Source organism: Carica papaya, chromosome 4 (genome assembly GCF_054855325.1).
Source record: "Carica papaya isolate Zhongbai chromosome 4, ASM5485532v1, whole genome shotgun sequence".
Taxonomy (NCBI): domain Eukaryota; kingdom Viridiplantae; phylum Streptophyta; class Magnoliopsida; order Brassicales; family Caricaceae; genus Carica; species Carica papaya.
In genome coordinates, this window is record NC_142312.1 from 15,875,589 (window position 1) to 15,896,339 (window position 20,751).

A 20,751-nucleotide genomic window follows, 5' to 3' on the forward strand; every position below is an offset into this window, starting at 1 on the left:
ACCCTTAGCTGGACATTTCCAAATGTGTAAATGTCTCAAACTAGACTTTTTGGCTCTCTAAAGCTCATAAAAGATGACTAATCATACTCCTTATCATATTTTTAAGTGTTCTGTTTCGCATTTCAGCAACACTATTTATACTAGGAGAACCTAGTATGGTGTACTATAGGACGAAACCAAATTCCTCTAGGAATTTAGCAAATGGTTTTAGATGTTCACCTGATTTGTCATATCTACCGTATTATTTATGATCGTGGTGGTCTGACAGATATCATATTTGTAATATGTTCAGATACTATATTTGTAATTTTTTATTTTACGATGGATAAAATAATAAAAATTGACAATATAAAAAGCGGTTATGCTTCCTAAATCATACGTGTGCATTTTGCTTATTTTTTGTTATCCCGTAAGTAGTGAAAATCAGTATTTTTACAGTTAAGTGTTGATTTGAAAGATTTATCGCATGATGCAAAGATTTCTTTCGTTATGAATTCAGGTACGCTTCCGTATTTATTTATTTTTTAATTCAGTACGAATTTATTTATAGTTTTCAGATTTAGTTTCATTTGATTTCCTTCAAATGGGTCTAATGACTTGTAGAAAAAGACTTTATACTGGTTTTAGAAATTAGAATGGATTAAGAGGGCAAAGTTAAAATGTTTGGGTAAATGACAAATTTAGATTAGAATAATAATAACAACAATAATAGATAAATAAAAAATAAATAAAAATTTAATTTTAGTTGTATTCTTCTTAAATTTGAGTTCAAGCAAAAATTAATGTGAGAAAGATTAACATCTTATAACGAATTTAAAATATTTTTAATATTTACATGATGAATTTAAAATATTTTCAATATTTACATGACGAATTTGAAGTCAAAAAATAAATAAAACATTAACATTATGTGGACAAAATAATGAATTACAGTAGTATTATTTTTCTTAATTCAAAAAAGTAAAAATTTATAATCCAAAAAATTTCAAGTAATAGGTAAAATTTATAAAATAATCAATAATAATTTTCATTAAAAATTGAATATTTACTGTAAAATAATCAATAATAATTATTTGTGGGGGGCCCTTTGCACATGTGGTTTTGAGTGTTGGGTATCATCCATTACTTTCACGAAAGCCCAATTCCGTCCAAAATCAAAATTTGTAGTGTTTTCGAAGTTATGGTTTGTTGCCCACAATGCCCTTAACGTTGACCATTGACTTGGCAGTAGTAGAGGGCATAATAGTCATTTCGTTCCTTATTAGTCCACATGGAGTGATGAAACCAATGAGCAGTTTGCCTAGAGAATCCAGCAACACAGACATAAAGAACCTGTCTTTAAATTAAAAGAAAATTTAGAAAAAAAAAAAAAGGAAAAGGAAAGAAAAGAAGGGAAAAGCAAAGGATGATGATGAGGAGGCGTGGCGTGCGGTGGCCCTGTTTCATTTCTGAGAAACTGTTTTTTAGAGAGAGAAAGAGAAGAAAGAATATATATATATATATATGTATGGTTTTTGCAGAGGCATGCAAAAAAACAATTGAGACCCACTATACATTTAATCATCAAAAGCATTTCTTCCTTTTTCTTTTTCTTTTTTCACTTCCTTCAATTCATTTTAGAAATTAAAAGAAAGGAGATATTGCTAGCAGTCATTATTCTAATCTGTTTACTTGTTCCTGGTTCCCCTGATGCTTGACACGGGAGCTTTCATTCAATCATTTTACTTGCTTAGAAGCTTAGAAATATACGCGCTTCAAGGGTTAGTTATCTCAAACTTCCTATAACCCCCTTCCTTGGCGTTTTCTGTATTTCCATTACGTTTTTCTTTTTTTTTTTTTTCTTTTAAGGTCTGGGATTTGATCTGTTGTTACAAGTAGACAAGGCGAAGAAATTGGTTATACAAGCATTCTTGTAGCTGGTAAAATACTTGTATTAAGCAACTCCTGATTTTGCTTGCTTACTGTTTTCTTCTTGGCAAGGAATATCTTACAACGATTGATATATGCAGTATTGAGATGAAATGAAATTAGTTTGGTTTTCAAAATCAGCTGGAAACTACCCAGCTTTTCGTTTCTCTGCTTTCTTTTGCAAGATTTGGTTTTGATTGTAAATTAAATAGCTTCTTTTTCTTTTTTAAAAATATAAGTTTTGGTTTTGGAACTGCTGTGAATTATTGGTGAAGCAAATGGCTGAAATTAGAGTGACAAGGGTAGAACAAGGCCAAACCAAGATTAGAAACGTGCCAATTGCTGTAACCCCAGAAGGTTTTTGGTGTTGTCCCTCTCCTGTTGTGTTCCAGAAATCCCTTAAAGCACAAAATCCTCTAAACAAACCTAAATCCTCCTCCCCACCACCCAAAACTACAGTCCAGAAGAAACAAACCTCTTTGACTGAGAAAAAGTCAACATCTACCCCAATCAGATCAGGGTTTGCCTCTGATGATCAACAAAATTTTGTCTCTGATACACCTGCCGTTACTCCACCAGTGGTTCCTGAGAGGCCATCAAGACCTAAGGTAGAAAACTTGCCAAGAAAGGTGGCAATTGAGTTTGGTGAAGCTGGAACCAGTGATATGAAAGTAGTATTACTTGGAAAGCAGGGATTTTGTGTCAAATTGAGTGTCCATAAAAATGTTTTAGCAGGGCATAGCAGCTTTTTCAAAGATAAACTTGCCAAACAGGAGTCTGGTTTCTCTTGTCTTGAAGTGGATGATTGTGAGGATATTGAAATTTATGTTGAAACTGTGGGCCTTATGTATTGCAAAGATATGAAGCAGCGGTTGATCAAGCAAAATGTTTCGCGTGTCCTTCGGATTCTCAAGGTAACTTATCAATCCATGTCATGGATTCCTTCTTCTGAGTCCTTATTGCATTATATATCTGTGTCTGTGTTATTGTCTGTAGTATATGTTCTTTGGCTGTTACGGGTCTAGTAGAATTTCCTGCATATGTTTAGATATTGCAAAGGAAAAGACCTGGTCAAGCTAAATATTGTATTCCTTAGGTGCTGCAATTTTTGTTTTTTTGAGTGAAAATTTATATATTTCATCAGTAAGGTGACAAATGCATATAAATCACAACATAACTTTTTTATGAGAAAACACGAAACACACAGTTCGACTTAAATCTATGACCTCATATAGAAGGAGAGAAGTACCGACTATTTAATTAAGGAATCATTGTTATTAGGTGCTACACATTTAATATTATAATTTAGTGATTCATTTTGAATGTAGATGGGCTGCAGTCACTGCAAAACTTCATATGAAAGACTGACTAGATTCGGTGGATTCTTGCTGTTCCTTAGTATACTGATTCTTAGATTAGATACTGTATAGATGACAGGATTTATTATGATGCTATTACACATACATCACAACACACTGAGTTAAAATGGACCATCATTTTAGAGTATTGAGCTCCTCAATTTGCAGAATAGTTCATTTTCTTTGGTTAGGCTATGTTTGGAAATATAAACTTCATTAGTGGAATTTATTCAGAAATCCACAATTTAACTATGAAAGTTTGAAAATCTTTTATAAAATGATAAATTGATCCCTTAAGGAGTTTCAAGCGGGATTGAAATAATCCATGTGAAAATTCCGTCATGATACAAAAATGGTCAATTTCTATCTCTCTTCTAATAGAATTTTCTACCATCTCTTTTATTTTTTTTAAAAAAGAAGTTCTACCATATCCAATATGTGTATATTTTTAAATACCTAACTGTGTATATTTTGATGAATTTGGAAAATAATAAAAGTTTCCATATCTAGTTGAATTAAGTATATATTTCAAATGAATTTCATAGCTATACTTCATTTATTCCAAACATAGTCTTAGCAGATAGTTAGAGTTCTTTTCTTTCACCTCTAGGGTGCTTGTCATGGAGATCTAACTTACCATTCTAAGTTTGTTAGAAATTAACAAGAAAAAGCATTTACTACTGTTGATAGATGAAGATACTGCTTTAGAGCAAAGTGCTCCTAGGAGGCGCAGAGATTGTAGATGAAGATATTGCTTTAGAGCAAAGTGCTTCTGGAAGGCAAAGAAATCTCTGTTGGCTAACTTTCCCTTAGGACTACAGGAAGTCATGTGCTTTTCTAGGGGATAAATGATACTAATAAACTAACAACATGACTAGATAGGAATGCTGGAACTGAGGCATTGGTCTTAGAAATTCAAAGATTTTGCATTTCAGAGTTAAGCACTATAATTTTCTTGGTCTATGGCAATTTATTTTGCTGACAAGCAGAGTAGGGATTTGCGATTTCTTCATATTCAAAGCGGTTTGCCACAACTGCTCCTGATTAATGCATCGAATTGCTGAACACATGAAAATGCAGAATGAAAATTGCTTTTGCTATAAATATATATTGATTAATATTATATATATATATATATACATCTCTTTTATCCTTTGGTAGACTTGTTTTACCAAAGAATCATAGCTTCCGTTGAATGGCCCAAATTCATAATGGAGTTTGTATGGTAAAAGCGTGACTGGGGGTCAGTGACACCAATGGAAAATCCAGTAATGTTAGGAGCAGCTCCAGGATGAACGTACCTTGGGCTTACAAATTCCTTGTGAGCATTCATGGAAAGGACACCTGTAAGTAGTGGTTTTGAGGTTTCAGTTACTGAACATCCCCTTGAGACTAACCAGGGCCCTCCTCCTGGCAAGTACACTTGTCATAGAATTATAGTCAACTTGCTGTATCTTCCACCATCACCATCATTATTGACGCTCGTTTAGAAACCCAACCATCTGATCAGTAATCCAGTGATGTGAGCAAATAAAGGGAAAATAATTTCTTTAAAGGAAGAATTAGCCAAGAGGGAAGATTTCTTCCTAAAGCATATGATATTTTAAAGGAAGAGAAAATCAAATCTCATTTATTAAAGAACTAAACCCCATATTTTAAGAAAGATATCGGTGGCCTCTTTACTTCTTTAATGGCCATCCTTAATTAGCTATATTTACTTCCTCTAATTCCGCTACAATTAATTATCCTATTTTAGACAAAGTCTTCTTAATTCTCATTATTTTTTCATTCAAGATAAGATTTAATTTTCTTGTAATTTTTACAATTAATTTAGAAGATTTATTTTATTGTAATACACTTGACCTACTCTATAAATAGGTTTTCAATTCCTAGTTGTATTTATTCAAATTTAAGAATAATAAAATTATGAGTTTTTAGTTTTCAATTAATGAGGTTTTCTTCAACCTTCTTGTTGAATGGGAATTGATTCAATTTATTAAGATAAATTCTTATGGTGTTTTATTAATTTTTCTGAAATTAATTTCACTTATCAAGGTTCCATCTTGTGGCATTTAATCAATTCAAATCATCATTCTAATTACCTTGGTTGACATTCATGGGTTGAATGTAGGTCAAGTAGAAAGGATTTGTTGAGAGTTTAAAGATTCTGAATGCTTCATGTTAGTTGATCCTGAGTTCCGCATTATCTAGTTTTCTGTAACTCTTGCACACCACATCAACTATTCTAAATATTATGATTAGAATATAAAGTTTCCTCTCTTAACTTCAACTTACAGATTAAGTTTTTGAATTTGCCCTCTAAAGTTTTTCCTAATAATCCTCCACTTCCTCCAATACCTACCATCCATTGCAATAGCAGAGCCCTCAGAATATATGCCTGCAACACATGCATCCTAGGTTCTGGATAGGTTTTATTGGCACATTCAAATGGAACATAACCCATAAACGAAAATGAATGTGCCTCATAGCATTAGTATTATAGGAAATGATGTAGGGAGCTTCAGGATCAAAAACACCTTGATCATGGACCTACTGTGCTTAGTATGCAGAAACTTAATTCCCTAAATTAAACCCTTCCTACTTCAATCACAATCAGCAATTTGACGGCAACTCATGGTAACTAGGAAAATAAAAAGGAATAGAAAAGATGTTACGACTTACCTGATGGGTCGATTCAAATTCTCAGCTCAATAAGATGGTTGAATCAACTTCTCTTGAAGAACACTCACTTTCAAAATTAGTAAAGCTAATTTAGAAACAAAACTTAGTAATTATATTGATTTTGAAAGTTGTTGTTTACAACATAAGGTGAGGCCTTTATATAGACTTTTACCCGGATAATTCTAAATAATTACAAATACTGGAATTTAATTAATACTCTCCATAAAATTTAGACTCAACTTAATCTTAATGCTAAAATAATAATTAAATATTTCTGAGGATAAAATTAAGTAATAAAATATTAATTAAAAATTAATATAATATAATTTGGATAAGACTTCTCCTTTTTACCATATTTCCTAAAGATAAAATTGAGGAATAAAATATTAATTAAAAATTAATATAATATAATCTAGATAAGACTCCTTTTACCATATTTCCCATGTGCTTTAATCTTCTTTTAAACTTCAACTTGCTGCAGAGTTCTTCTTGGAAAATCAACCATAATTTTTACATGTGAAAATAGGAACAAGGAAGGCTCTCTCTCGGCATCAAACTCCCATACCGCACGCCTCACGGGCTGTCCTTTCCACACGAACACTCCTTCCCGCGTGCAAGCAACAGCTCCCCAAGGCTGCGGCTTAGCCCGACCTGCTCCCTTTTGTTGCGGTCTCCTTGGGCCATGACCCTCCTTGGCCATGAGGCCTTGGTTCTTCCTTGATTTGGACAAAGGCTTGGTCCATCTCCTCCTAGGCGATTTCCAATACCATGGGTTTCTTCTTGGGCCTCAAGTCCACTTTGAACAAATTTGGCCCATTTTTTAGAATAATCCCAATTAGGAAAGTGATTAAGGATGTAATAATACTTTCCTCTTTGAGATAATCCCGTTTAGGAAACAAAAAGAATTTGAAACTGTTTGCTTGTTTGGAACGGAATCTGCGGGAGTCCCTACGGGAATTTCTTTTTGTTGTGCATGTGGGTCTGCACCCGCGTGCTGGGTGTGGCACGCGTGCTTGGGGAGCCTATGTGTTTGCACGCATGCGGCTCCCGTGCTGCATGCGTGCGTGTTGTGCGCGCTGCACATTATTTCTGTGTGACTGCGTTCTTGTGGTTAACTATCCCGCTGGAATCTTGATTTCTACGGGGTTCCTCCTTGATGCAGGATTGCATCATCGAAACTAAATTTTGGCCATTTGGAATCACATGATGAAATATACTCTTGACTTCAACAACACATTGAATTTAGGAGATGGATAATGCATTAAGACCATTAGTCTGATCAGTATGGGATTGGTGTTAATCCATCATGCCCACTTCTTTGCTTCTGCTACAATCTATATGGCCAATAGTCCTGTAGTGATGTGGAAGATTCTATAAGTGCTCAATTTTTAAGAGCTTCTACCACCTTAGACAAAGAAAAAGTCGTAAAAAACTGAGAAGAAGAGGCAGAAGCATTGAAGTTAATACAATACCATACTGGTTCATATTTACTTGTATGAACTGAACTGCTATAATAATGAGTGGTAAAGACATAGTTTGATTGGGTCAAAACTGGTCGAAATACTAGTATCATTTGGTACTAAATAAGTTGTTTTTTAAGATAAATTTTTTTATTTTTACGTAAAATTTTAAATTTAAAACATTTATGTATCAGAACTTGGTAAACTTGTTTAATTTTAATATATATATATTTCTTTTTAAATTATATATTCTTTTTTTTTTACTTTGAATTATGAGTTTCACTTATCTAACGTATTTCTAATTAAATATTCAGATATTATTTACTTTAAAAACAATATCTAGCTTACATAATATTAAATTTAAGTTAAATAATGTATTATGTTCTTTAAAATAGTACTTTATTTTTATTATCATTATTATCGTCACTATTAGTGTTTTTATTATTGTTAGTGTTTTTATTATTGTTATTATTTTAAAGGTTGTCATTGTTATTTTTATTATTTACAAATTTGTATGTATATGGATATATAATTTTATCCAAGTAAATTATATAGTAGTAAGATCATTGATTTTGTTGCTTGTTGTAGTGATGTCATGAGGGTAGGGATGAATGAAGGGATTAGTTGACACCTCTTGCTAGATGGTTGACCCAAATAATCATTGAAGGAAAAGAAAACTGCAGAAGAAAGAAAAAAAAAAGTGGCAGAAGAGTATAATGGTCTAGGTGCGGCTGCCCATAGTTGAGTAAGTCTGAGCTGATTCCACTATTGCTGTTAGTTCAGGTTCAATGCGGAAATAGAGGATATTTAGGACAGATTGGAGTTTCAAAATAGGTAGAATAAGAATTATTTTATGTTAATAAGGAAACAAGATGAACTAAAGAACCTTAAAATTAAAAATTTAGTATTTACTATAGTTAGCATTATTTAGAATGGACTATATTTTTTAAAAAAACTATTAAAAGTGGACTAAAAGTTTATTAACTTGTGTTGAAAAAGAAAGCTTGTGATATGGCATTCCTGTAAGATGCAAACAGTTTGCATTAATACAATCAATAAGAGAATAATTAATTAAAAAAAGTTAAGAGTACCTTAACTCTAGAGATTGGTGGTTCTCTCTAACGATGTCTAAACCCTAGATTTCACATATCTCAACTGTAATCTAATCCTAAAGGACAATGATTTAGACTGTGTTTTTGCCTGCTCTTCATAAAGGTGGCTATGGCTTTCATCTGAGCATTTTGGCTGAGTAGCATAACCAGAACAATTTCGTACATGCCTAAAGCAGGCTGTTTTTGTGAAGGAGACAGTGGAGGTCTGGCATTTGTTGGCTTATTTATTCATTAGGATTGCCTCTACCCATGTGCTTGATAGATCTCACATGATGCTTCTTCAGAGTCCGTACTACATTTCAAAGCACAAATGTTAGCACACATACATAAATATAATGCCCCAGGCTCAAGTACAATTTGTATTCAAACTCTTAGGAGCAAATTATTGATAGTGAGTAACTTGTGGCTTTTTATAGAGCATGCTAATCATTGGTTTTGCAATATTAGATTGCTTTATTACAATTCTCATGACTTAGATGATTGATGTTCCCACCAAGAGTACATCAATCACAATCACAACCCACCACAATTATCAATCAAAGGGCCACAAGGTCCAATAAGGTGCACGATTGCCGAATCATCTAGCTAATACATATATACTTTGGTACCATGTATAATTCTCCTGACCTAAGTGCTACTTGGTCAACAATTTTTCAGGGTTGAACTATTGACTCTCAAAGGTTTAAGCTCCAAACTATTGGTAGTGGGTGACTTGAGCCGTTAGATAGATTTCTTAAACCCAGATTGTAGATCAAGCCATGGTTTTAGTAAGGTTGAAACAAGCAGAATTAGGATTTTGCGTTGATTAGAAGGAACAATTTCTTCTTTATTTTGTTCCTACATAATTCAATTTTATTTTATTTTATTATGAGAAATCAGCCTCTATTACAGCCAGACTTCTTATTTTATATGTAATAGCTCCCTTATGTAACATCTTCACCATTAGCTATGGATTTTGATGTAATATTAGAAGATTGATTATTATTGTTAAGAGATCCTTTCTCTGGTGATGGTCTGACACCCGCAAGTAAACAGTCCCCTAAGAATATGGAAAGTCCCTTTTATCTGGACATTTGTTGCTACTGACCAAAACTGTGGTGTTGGTCCCTTCCAATTTGGGTGTGATCGGCTCTTTGGAGAAGCCTTCAGTCTACACTGTTAATAAACTTTAATCTTCCTTTGCCTCATTTATATATCTTCCATTTCCCATAGAATCTTTATGATATTATCAATGTGTTTTGTGTGTGGAGGATATGTGTATATAACTACAAAACATGTATTTACCATGATCATAGTAGAAGATGATCTATATCTTGAATATGATTACACAAGCAACAACTATTCACCATAGCTTTGCATTTCTTGATAAGGCTGTTGATAATGAGGATGTGCCCATTTGCAGTTATCTATGCAAAAATAGATACTTTAGGGAGCATTTCTCCTCTAAATCTGCTTTCAGGGGAACCAAGAATTATTGGTTGAGGTATGAGTGGTGTTAAATAAAACAATTTTAGGGAAAAGTCCCTTTAGAAGAAAGGTTGCATGCTGGCATATTCCGATTTAACTTGGAGACTTGTATGGATTCAAGTCTTTGAAACAGCCAAATGTTTTCCTCCTCCCAGCCATTTAAATTCCTCTCAACCTTCAAACCCCCACCACCTGGGCATTGACCATTCAGAAAGAGTCTCCCACTGGAGAATTTCTCCTCCTGACTGAGGAAAACAGTGCTGGAAGTTGGTTTTCCTAAATTCTCTGATTGATCTGTTTATCTAATACAAACTACCAAGCTGTATATAAATTGATTAAATGCATTGTCAGTCAGTTAAACCTCTTCCCTGCCTTCAGTTCTTTCCTTGACATCAATGTGTGTGTATTCATCTATTTTGTCCTAGACAATGGTTCACCAATTGGTTTCTCCTGGATCTTAATAGTTCTTCAAGTGGGTCTTTCCTCATCTTGGGATCTCGTTTCTAGCAAATTTTTGTCAGCAAGCAATTTTTCTCATTTTCTTTTAGTCTTGTTTTCTTTCTTCAGGAAGGATTCTTTGTGCTCCAAGGTTATATTTCTCTTCGTCTATTAACAGATTTTTTTTAGTATCAAAGAGAAAACTGTTGATTTCATTATATGAATCATCTTCTAATTATTTACCATTCATATTTTTGCACTTAATAGCCTGTGAAATCTTTTCTCACTTGCATAAAACTGATCTGCAGGTTGCTGAGACACTTGGCTTCAACTCATGCATTGAGTCATGCTTGGAATATTTAGAAGCAGTTCCTTGGGTTGGGGAAGAGGAAGAAGAAAAAGTGGTTTCATCAGTTTTACGACTGCAGGGTGAGGGAATTGGGGTCAACCCAGTGTTGAAACGAATTGCTTCTGAATTCTCTAATCCACCTGGAGACACACTTTCCCACATAATGGAACTTGTTCTCAAAAGTAATGAGGAGAAAGGACGGCGTGAAATGAAATCCGTAGTCCTGAAGCTCCTTAGAGAGCACAACAGTCTCCCTAGTCACGCAGGTTCGGCGGACATCTCTAATGAAACAATTTATGCCTCTTGCAAAAGCTGCTTGGCTTCACTGTTGTCTCTATTCAAAGAGGCCATTGAACCCAAGTTTGCTGATAAATTAATGGACACCAAAGAACCTGTGGTGAAGCAAATAGCTCTAGAATCTGATAACCTCTCATGGTTACTTGAGATTTTGATTGACAAGCAAGCAGCAGATGAGTTTGCTTTATTATGGGCTAGCCAACAAGAATTATCAGTGTTGCATGAAAAGCTGCCAATCGTGACTCGATACCATGTTAACCGCATTACAGCAAGGCTTTTTGTTGGTATTGGAAGAGGGGAGTTGCTACCATCAAAGGATACTCGTCAAATATTGTTACAAGCCTGGCTGCAGCCTTTGATCAATGACTACAGTTGGTTGCAACACGGGTGTAGGTCGTTCGACAGAAAAGTCGTCGAGGAAGGAATCGGTAGGACAATTCTCACTTTACCACTTGAGGAGCAGCAGAGTATTTTGCTTTCGTGGTTGGGTAGCTTTCTGAAAGTTGGTGATAACTGCCCAAACTTGCAGAGAGCCTTTGAGGTTTGGTGGAGGAGAGCTTTCATTAGACCTTATACCAATTCACAAGGTAACCTACATCAGTCAGATGACTCAATGACATTGAAGCAGTAGATCTGAAGAGAAAACCAATTCGAGTTACAGTAATGATATATGTAAATTATATAGAAATTGTATTTCACAGTTTGGAGTAAGAACTTGCCTTCAGGCTCCAGGCTGCAGGCAATGCATTTGTATGCTTCTTGATGTATCTTTTTGAGTTATATTAGTCATGATTTTAATGAAAAATCAAGGCTAAACTTTTTGGGTATCTCATGAGAAATATTGTTCACAAAATTATTTTTACAGAAAATTTAGTAATTATAAATTATACTAAACTTATGTATATAGATTAAATAATTATAAATTGTAATTTATGTATTATTATGAATATATTGTTGAACATAATAATTTATAACAAATATGTAATACCTCAAAATTTAAATTATTAATTTATGTTTTTGTTTAGTCAAATAATTAATTAATGCATAATTTAAACCCTAAGAAAATTATTAAAATTAAGATTTGTCCCTAAACATATAAATAATTAGTATTAGGGACCTTTGGAGTCTTTTCTGAATTAAAATTTAATTCACGACTCAGATAAAAAAAAAACTAAATTTATGGGCCATTACGTAATTTACAGAACTTGGGACACCTAAGCGGTTGACGTGGTCGCAGACCACCCAGGGGATGCAAAGTGTTAGCTTACTTGCACGCGTGGTCAGCCACCAGACACCTGCTGTAATCAGATCCGACATTCCCATGCATTTGGGGTCGATCGAATGGTGATGAACACGAGGAAGGGATCCAACAGCGTGCAGGCTTGTAGAGGGTAATGATTGCAATCCAATAGTTCACATACAAGATGTCAAGCGAACGACCTACGTGCATTCTTAGGTGATCCAATGGCCACGTGCACAGACGGTTCTGGTTTAAAGAGAATCACGATCTAATTGTTGAGAATCATGTGGGGCAAAATTATGATTTTGCCATTAATGAAGCCGCATCCAATGGACTGCATGCAACCACATATGTTAAGATTGTGCGGTCTAAATTTGTTGAGGGCTAGTTTAAAAGCCCAACCATGCCCAACTTGACCCAGGGCCTATCGGGGAAGGAAAGAAAAGAAAAGAAAAATAAAGAAAAAAAGAAAGAAAAGGTGACCGAGAGTTACCACTTGCAGTGAAAAAGAGAGAGAAGAGGGCACAACACACGATGGAAGGGGAGATTTGTGCGTTGGTGGAAGAAAAACTGATGCAACCCGATGAGAAGAGAGCGGCGACCGATCGAAAAAAAAGGAAGAATGGGATCATGCGAGGGAGCAAGAGAGAGAAAGGGAGATCGACAGGCGTGACAGAAGAAGAAGAGGGAGAAGAAAAAGAAGAAGAAGAAGAAAAAGAAGAAGAAGAAGAAGAGAAGAAGAAGAAGAAGAAGAAGAAAAAGAAGAAGGAGAAAAAGATCAGGTGCATGGGGGATCAAGATTCGTGCGCGACCAAGAGTGAGCGAACCGTTCGGCAGGAAGAGGTGCAAGCAGTTTTGTGTGCATGGCGAAAGGAGGATATGCGCACGGCGCGGTGGCCATGGCACATGCTATGGAGGAGAGAGTAACCGCAGGGAGAGAAAAAAAGAAAAAGAAAAGAAAAGAAAAAAAAGAGAAAAAAAAAAGAGAGAGAAAAAAAAGCAAAAAAAAAGAGAAGAAGAAAGGAAAAAAAAAAGAAAAGAAAACTACAAAACAAAGAAATAAAAAAGAAAGAAACATGGCGCGACCTGGTGCTGGTGTGCCGCACGCAACGAATGTTTGATCTATTTTAGATATGACGCTTGTAACATGGTGACAGTGCATTACTGGTGGTGTTGATTTTAGTAGTGGCATATGGGTCAGCGTGTGGCGATGTCGACGACGTAGGTTTGATCGTACAGGTGGCACGTGGTGGTGCGTGGTGACTCCAATGACCAGAGGGCTGCATGTTTCAGGTTAAATTAGTTTCCTTTTTCGTATTTTAATTAAAATTATTCATCATTTAATGCATGTATTTTGTGTGTGAACAAGGAAGATATTCGAATAGGTAGTCGGGATTGAGAGAGGACCGTAGCCCGATACCATTTTGGGTTATCGTGTTGGTGACCATGAGGATCGAACTGGTCTAACTATGTCTTTCGATGAACCAGGATATGTTTCCTTTGGGAATCCCAAACCCCGTTCAAGGTAAAATTTGGAAATTCATGATCTTGTGTTGTTAGCTCGCTTAAGTTTGATTAAAATTTAACTGGGTAAATTGAAGTTTAGATTTAGAAAATGTAATACGTAGTTTATAAATTATTATATTTAATTCTGGTATTAGAAATTCTCCTAATAATGATGTATAGTTTCACGTATAATGAATTGTACTTGAAGAGAATGTTAAAGAGCGATATCAGGTCTTAGTCTTTTGGTGAGGTAAGTATATCTAGTAGCTATCCTGAAACCACATATTTTTTAAAATAAAATATTTTCTAAAATCAAAATTTAAGGAATTTGATAAGGGCTTAAGAAATAAGAGATTGATAATTGATAATCAAACTTGGTAACAAGGAACATGAAATAATGGATTTCATTCATGTGTGTGTCGTATGATTGATTTATGCATGTCTATGTTACGTTTGAAATGCGATGATGAATGTGATGATAACGAATGTGTTGATGATGGTGATGAGGATGAGTCATGTGATGATGAAAGTGATTAGAATGATTTTGAATAATTTAGGACAGTATGTAGGTTGCATGATGAATCATTATGTTTAGAACAAATGAATAATTATTAAGAATGGTATAAGATGGAAATGTAAAGTATTTAGGAAATGGTTTGTATATAAATAAATAATAGAATTCTGAAGCTGAAGTAACTAATAAATTTAAAAACAAAATTTATAAATTAAATTAAAATGGCGAATGGAAATTATTATTAAGGTGATTAAGATGAGAATGAAAGAAATGAGAGAGGATAAACATTTTAGATGATAAGAATGAGATAATAGAATAAAAGGAATGAAAAGGGAAATAATGAGGAAAATTAAGTTTGGGAGTAAATAAGTTTGATAAAATATTAAAACACAATCACTAAATAAAATTCAAATAACAAATAAAAAAAATTGCAATTTCAAATAGAAAAAACTTGAAACTAACTTAAAATAATCAAATAACAAAACGACAATCAACAAATTCAATGACGAATTTAAAACATGAAATTCCAATCTACCAAACATAATAAAGTTGAGCTGATGAGGAAATTTGTTTGGAATGTAAAGGAGGTAAAATATTAAAATAGAGTACAGATTGGATAAGAGGCATAAAGAAGTATTGTAAAGTCATTGAGAATATAAATAGCCTACCGAGATTTGTAAAATGTAAATAAAAATTCAAAATAAATTAATACAACCATACAAACAAAGGAAAAGCACAAAGAACTTCTCATAACAAAATATTTAATATGCATCGGAACAGTATGACTAAAATTCAGCAGTGGGTGAACCCTACTTGTGAATAGATGAAAGCCTTTCCAGATATAGTTGGGATGCATGTTCTATTATGAGTCACATGGTGACAGACTATTGTGACCAATTATTGTATGATTTGTTATGTGCGTACTCAATGAGGTAGTGGAGATCCAGATGCCAAACTGGTACTTGTTATGTTAGTCATTATATATGTGATTAGAAATTAACAATTGAAATTAGAAAGAATAGTAGGAAAATCGAATTTACATCAAATGTTAAATAAAATGTTAGAAATACGAAAACTTTCGAAAAATAGATTAGGATTAAAAATCTACTTGTATGAAACTCATTGTTTTCTAAAAAGATAAGATCAGTTTTACATGTATATTTGATTGTGTGCTTGTATGCGTATGCATAGGGCATAATCTACTACATTGTACATGCTTATTCCATTCAAATTCTCTTTTTTTTTTTTTTTTTTTTTTATTTTTTTTCAGACGAGGGAAGATGTATATTAGTCTTTGAATCAGAATATTTGTGTTTCGCTTAATTTCAAGTAAGTCATAATTTAGTCGGTGTTTGTTTGACCTACTGTAGTTCCCCAATGGGACTACAGGCTGTCACAAAATAATTATTTTATTAACCATGGAGCCAATCTTCATAATTAAACAAATGAGACTAGTCCCTTGGTTGTGTCATGATCCCTTTAGTAATTTATTTTATGCTAAATTAAGATGAAATTTTACAGATAACTTTTAAAAATGTTTATGTACATATTTATATATTAAACAATAGGCTGTGTTAGTTTTTGTATCATGTTCTAACAACGTTTTAAAATTTTTTTACGCATTTCACAATTTATTAGTCAGACAACTCAAAAATTCTTATAAATATTCTTTAACAATTTTAAAAAAACTTCCAACACATAGAAAAAAATCATAAATAAATATGAATACAAAATAAAAATAAATACTTAAAAATGAAATATTATTTTACATTTAATTTATGTTTTAAATTAGTATAAAATATAAACAAATGATTTTGAAGTAAAAGATAATTTTACAAATAAAAAATAATAAAATTATATATTTTTTTTGTCATTTTCATTGAATTGATAGTTTATACGATGTCTATGTGTCTTTACCAAATTCATACCAGTTTATTTATGATAATGAGAAAAAAAAAAAAAAAAAAAAAACTAAACACTCCCAAGTAAAAGCCCATATTTATGTGGTTTTCTATTTGCGTTCTTCTCAATTTAGACCACATCGTATTTAACCCATAAAAATTGGATCCTTAGAAATGCATAAAAATGTAATTGTTCAAAGATTAGTCTGGTTGTGTAAATAAATTTTCTTTTTTACAAAAAGTATATACATTTTTTATGTTGGAGATGGATAAGTACTACTGCTGGATTCAAAGATTGTGTCTTTATGTATTTATTTATTAATATTAATTTGGATTTTATTTTTTTTAAACGTTATTTTTTTTTTATATCTGTATATTTTCATCTATGGAATTATGTAAAACTTGTATTATAAAACGCTTTCATGGACCGAGCATAGCTTAAATCTCTAATAAAATTCAAAAAATTAATACTTACATCTATTCTACTATTATTACAGAGGCTAAAACATAATTTTGTCTCCACATTATTTATTTATTTATTTTTATTTGATCCTTATCTCAATTTTGTATTAACTTAGTCCCTATATTTTCAAAGAATATTCTAATTAGTTTGTCTCCATTATTAATGTCTAATACTATTAACTTCAGATGCCACTTGAAAAATTTCTTAACATTTTTTGATAGGCTAATAATTGAGTTAGATGTGGCATTTGACGTGACAAAACATATCCATGTAAAATAGTTCAGATTGGTCAACAAGTACAATCGACAATGTGAAGGACTTCGATCTTTCACTGAACCAACAATCTTTGTGGACTACATTGTCGAAGTCCATCCCGCACCTGGTGCTCCAACTCAAAGAAGGTGCCAAGAAGCACAAGAAGTAAGTACTAAAGCTTTTTGTCCTCCAATTCCACAAGGTCAATAAAAGTGACAAGACGTAGAGGTTAAGGATGGAGTTCCGAATGTTGAGTGCAATTACTTTTATGGCCAAACACTTTACGACAACAATTTGTGCAAAAAGTACGACTTGATTTATGTTTACTAGTAGGCTAGTGGCAAATGACTCTCTTTTTTATTTGTTTTCCATAATTGAATATAAGGTTTCTAAAACCTTACCAAAAAAAGGACCCATAAATCTTGAGATAGCTTAATTTAATAACTCCCTCGACCCTTCTTTTTTTCTTAATTTTTTTCTTCCCCTTCCTTGGTTGTTCTCTCTATTTCTTATCTGATTCCTCTCCTCCTTTCTAAAAAGCCTCCTATTTTCTCTTATATCATAAGGAAATCTTTTCGAATACCCCAAATTACAAGAAGTGATGTTAGCAAAGAAAATAATAAGAGAGTCGATAGCCAGGTATAGGTCGCCAAGGTGGCCAAGAAAGAGCATGGAAGTAACAAAGAGAGAATAGATAAAGAGAGTCACTAGTGCTTTAGGAAAAAAAAAAAGGTTTAGCTGAGATTTAGTCTTGTTGATGATCCCATAAAAGGAGAAAAATATACAATGAGTCTCGCTTTTCAAGGTTTGTTATTGGATATTCTATTTTTTTTGAGTAGATGGATTGCGAGCAAAGATAAAAAAATAAGTGGCTATCTAGTGATTGGGCTAGTTTTTATGACATGAGCATAGTAGTGATAGTGCTTAGACTACACATGGTGAAAAGACGAAAATAACGATTACCATTGATTACTATTTAGGACTTTTTTTAGTGTTGACTAGCCTGAACCACTCCATATGCATACTTTTTTTACAAAGTCAGCTGCTATGTGACATCTAATTGTGTTAATAGCCTATCAAAAAATTTTATGTGTCAAGAAATCTTATGTATGACATCTGAAGTTAACAATATTAGATGTTAATAACAATGAAGAACTAATTTGAACATTCTTTAGAAATATAAAGATTAAATTAATGCAAAATTGTGGCAAAGGACAAATTGAACAAAAATAAATAGTATATAAACTAAAATGGTCTTTTAACCTTAATATATATGTAAAAGAAGACACAATTATATAATTTATATATTTTGTGTTCTTAATAGGAAAGAATTTTTTTGAGTTGATTTTATTCCATAAAAATTAAATCCGCATTTTAATTGAATCTACTATGAAAAGAAGTTGTTGCTATTGTTGGAAAAAAGCCATAGGAAATGGACCATGACCCATAATATTGAACTTGCATTTACTCATTTTTTCTTTCTTTATTTCTTTTTGTCATTTTATTATGAGGAATAAGTAACTAAATAACATTTAAGTATTGCTAATTTTAAAAGGCAAAAAATATATATATCTTATGCATCCTGTTTTTTTTTTTTTAAATGGATTTGCACTATTCTTGAATGCTTTTGATTAATCTTTATAACCTGCGATAACTTTCTTTCAAGTTCATGAAAACTTTTCCTCTCTTTTACATAAAAATTTTTAGTTTTGTCATTAACCTTTATGATTGAACTCTCTAATTTCCTTTTGCAACCTAAGAGAGAAAGACTTATTTATCATTAATGTTACAAGCAATAAGAAAATACGATATAAGGAATAACTTGAAATAACAAGGGGAATATATATTTATATATATGATTTAAGAGGAATATATAGAAAACAAAAGTATTTTCGAAAAAATATGAGATGCTTTTAATGATTAGATGAGGCCTCTGTCTTTAGACATACATAGTACAATTTCATAGAACAATTTTTAAGAGTTAGATTACAACAAATAAGAAATAAATTAATTGCAAATAGAATTTAAAAAACATATTACACTATCATTGGCCCCTTTTAGCAACTATTCTAGCACTTTAAGAGATCAGGATTGTTGAGATAACAAGATCAAACTAATGTTCGCTCTCTTTCTTACTTTTACATGTGTTTCAATATGTAATGGGTTATAGTATATTAGACAAAACGGTATGCAATTGATTTTTTGAACTTTGGGAGTATATAATGCTCCAAATTATTAGATCTTTGTATCTAAAATAGCTAGCTAATTCTTGAGCTTAAAAATACAACATATTTATAGCTTTTAAATAAGAACTCAAGGCATATTTTCTAGAGATTTAAGAAAAATTTGTTCTTAAACCAATACTTAAAAAGTTATTTTTGCTCTTTATTTACTTGACTACTCAAAAAGAGTAAATCTTCGTAGTTTCTTTCTTTTCAGAGGTGTAGATACCTCCTATGATGGTTTTTCGTGAATATTTTTGTGAAAAATTACTTGTAATGGTGAGCTAGCACCAAATTAAAATAGTGGGCATATACTATTTGAAAATAGGAGAGGGATTTGCAAGTAGGATTTTTAGGGAGAAGAAGTAAGTGTGGGATTGGTGGTTAAACATCATAACTTATGTTCACGATCTTTCTTTTCTATTCTCTTTAATTTATACGTTGTATTTAGTTACAAACTCTGAATCAAATTTAACTTATGAGTTTAGACTAGTTTAACATATAATTTCTTGGGAAATCTTCATTCTTAATTTTCAGCTCATGATATCCCGATCTCATAACTATTTTTGAAAAATACTTGAGCTCCTTGCAATTGATCAAAAAGATCATCAATTATAGGCAATATGTACTTAGTCTTTATCGTTACCTAATTCAATTGTCTGTAATCGATGCACAACTTCATAGTATCATCATTCTTTTTCATGAACGATATCGGTGTTTCCCTCGAAGATACACTAGGTTTAATGAATCCTTTATCTAACAATTCTTGTAGCTACTTCTTCAATTCTTCTAATTCAGGTTGAGCCATCCGATAAGGAGCTTTAGAAATAGAACTCATTCTAGGGATTACATCAATGAAAAATTCAATCTCTCGATCCAGGGGAAGATTTGGATGATCATTTGGAAATACATATGGAAAATCTTTTACTACAGGTATCAGTTTTAGATCCATTTCACCACTCTTATTCCCCGTAACATATGCTATATGGCCTTACAACCTTTTTAGAGTAACCAGTGAGCTTGAATACTACAAATCAAACAAAGATTTGGAGGTTCCATGATACCTTTAAACTAGATGGGTTTGTCATTGGGAATTTTGAAAGTTACCACCTCCCCATGACAATTCACATGACAATCCACACTAGCATTATGTGCTAACTAGTCCATATCCAAGGTTTTATCAAAATCATGCATAGCTAGCAAAATTATATGTACCTTTAATTCTCTATCAGTAATTTTTATAATATACTTTTGACAAACTGTATTAGCAATCAACTCATCATTTTCCAATGTAGTTATTACTAGTGTGCAATATTATTGTGTTGGTTCAACATTTAATTGTGACACAAACTGATAGGACAAAAAAGAATGTGTCAAACAAGAGTCTATCAAAACTTTAGTTAATTGATTAGAAATTGAAATCATACCCTAGATCACAGCTTGTGCAGCTTCTCTATCTATCTCTGTGATTACATAGACCCTCCCTTGAGCTCTGGCCTTATTATACTTTTTACTATTGGGATAGTCTCTAATCAAATGCTACATGCACCCACACTTGAAGCATCCTTTGATCAGCTTG

The 20,751-nt window shown here is 32.6% G+C and overlaps 1 protein-coding gene and 1 long non-coding RNA gene across 2 annotated transcripts; both read left to right on the plus strand.

Moving 5' to 3' along the window:
* Nucleotides 1-1,370: 1,370 nt before the first annotated feature.
* On the plus strand, nt 1,371-11,898 carry LOC110820049 (BTB/POZ domain protein). The gene is made up of 3 exons (XM_022049422.2): nt 1,371-1,760; nt 1,849-2,822; nt 10,734-11,898. The coding sequence occupies exons 2-3, from the start codon at nt 2,187-2,189 to the stop codon at nt 11,700-11,702; spliced, it is 1,605 nt and encodes a 534-aa protein (XP_021905114.1). The 5' UTR covers nt 1,371-1,760; nt 1,849-2,186; the 3' UTR covers nt 11,703-11,898.
* A 686-nt stretch (nt 11,899-12,584) lies between these two features.
* LOC110820057 (uncharacterized) lies at nt 12,585-14,042 on the plus strand. The gene is made up of 2 exons (XR_002540802.2): nt 12,585-13,604; nt 13,685-14,042. It is a non-coding gene; the product is annotated as an uncharacterized LOC110820057 (long non-coding RNA).
* The last annotated feature ends 6,709 nt before the right edge of the window (nt 14,043-20,751 follow it).

Coding starts and splice junctions, on each gene's coding strand:
- LOC110820049 (XM_022049422.2), top strand. CDS start 2,187: ATGGCTGAAATTAGAGTGACAAGGGTAGAACAAGGCCAAACCAAGATT. Junction 2,823..10,733: donor GTGTCCTTCGGATTCTCAAG/GTAACTTATCAA, acceptor ACTGATCTGCAG/GTTGCTGAGACACTTGGCTT.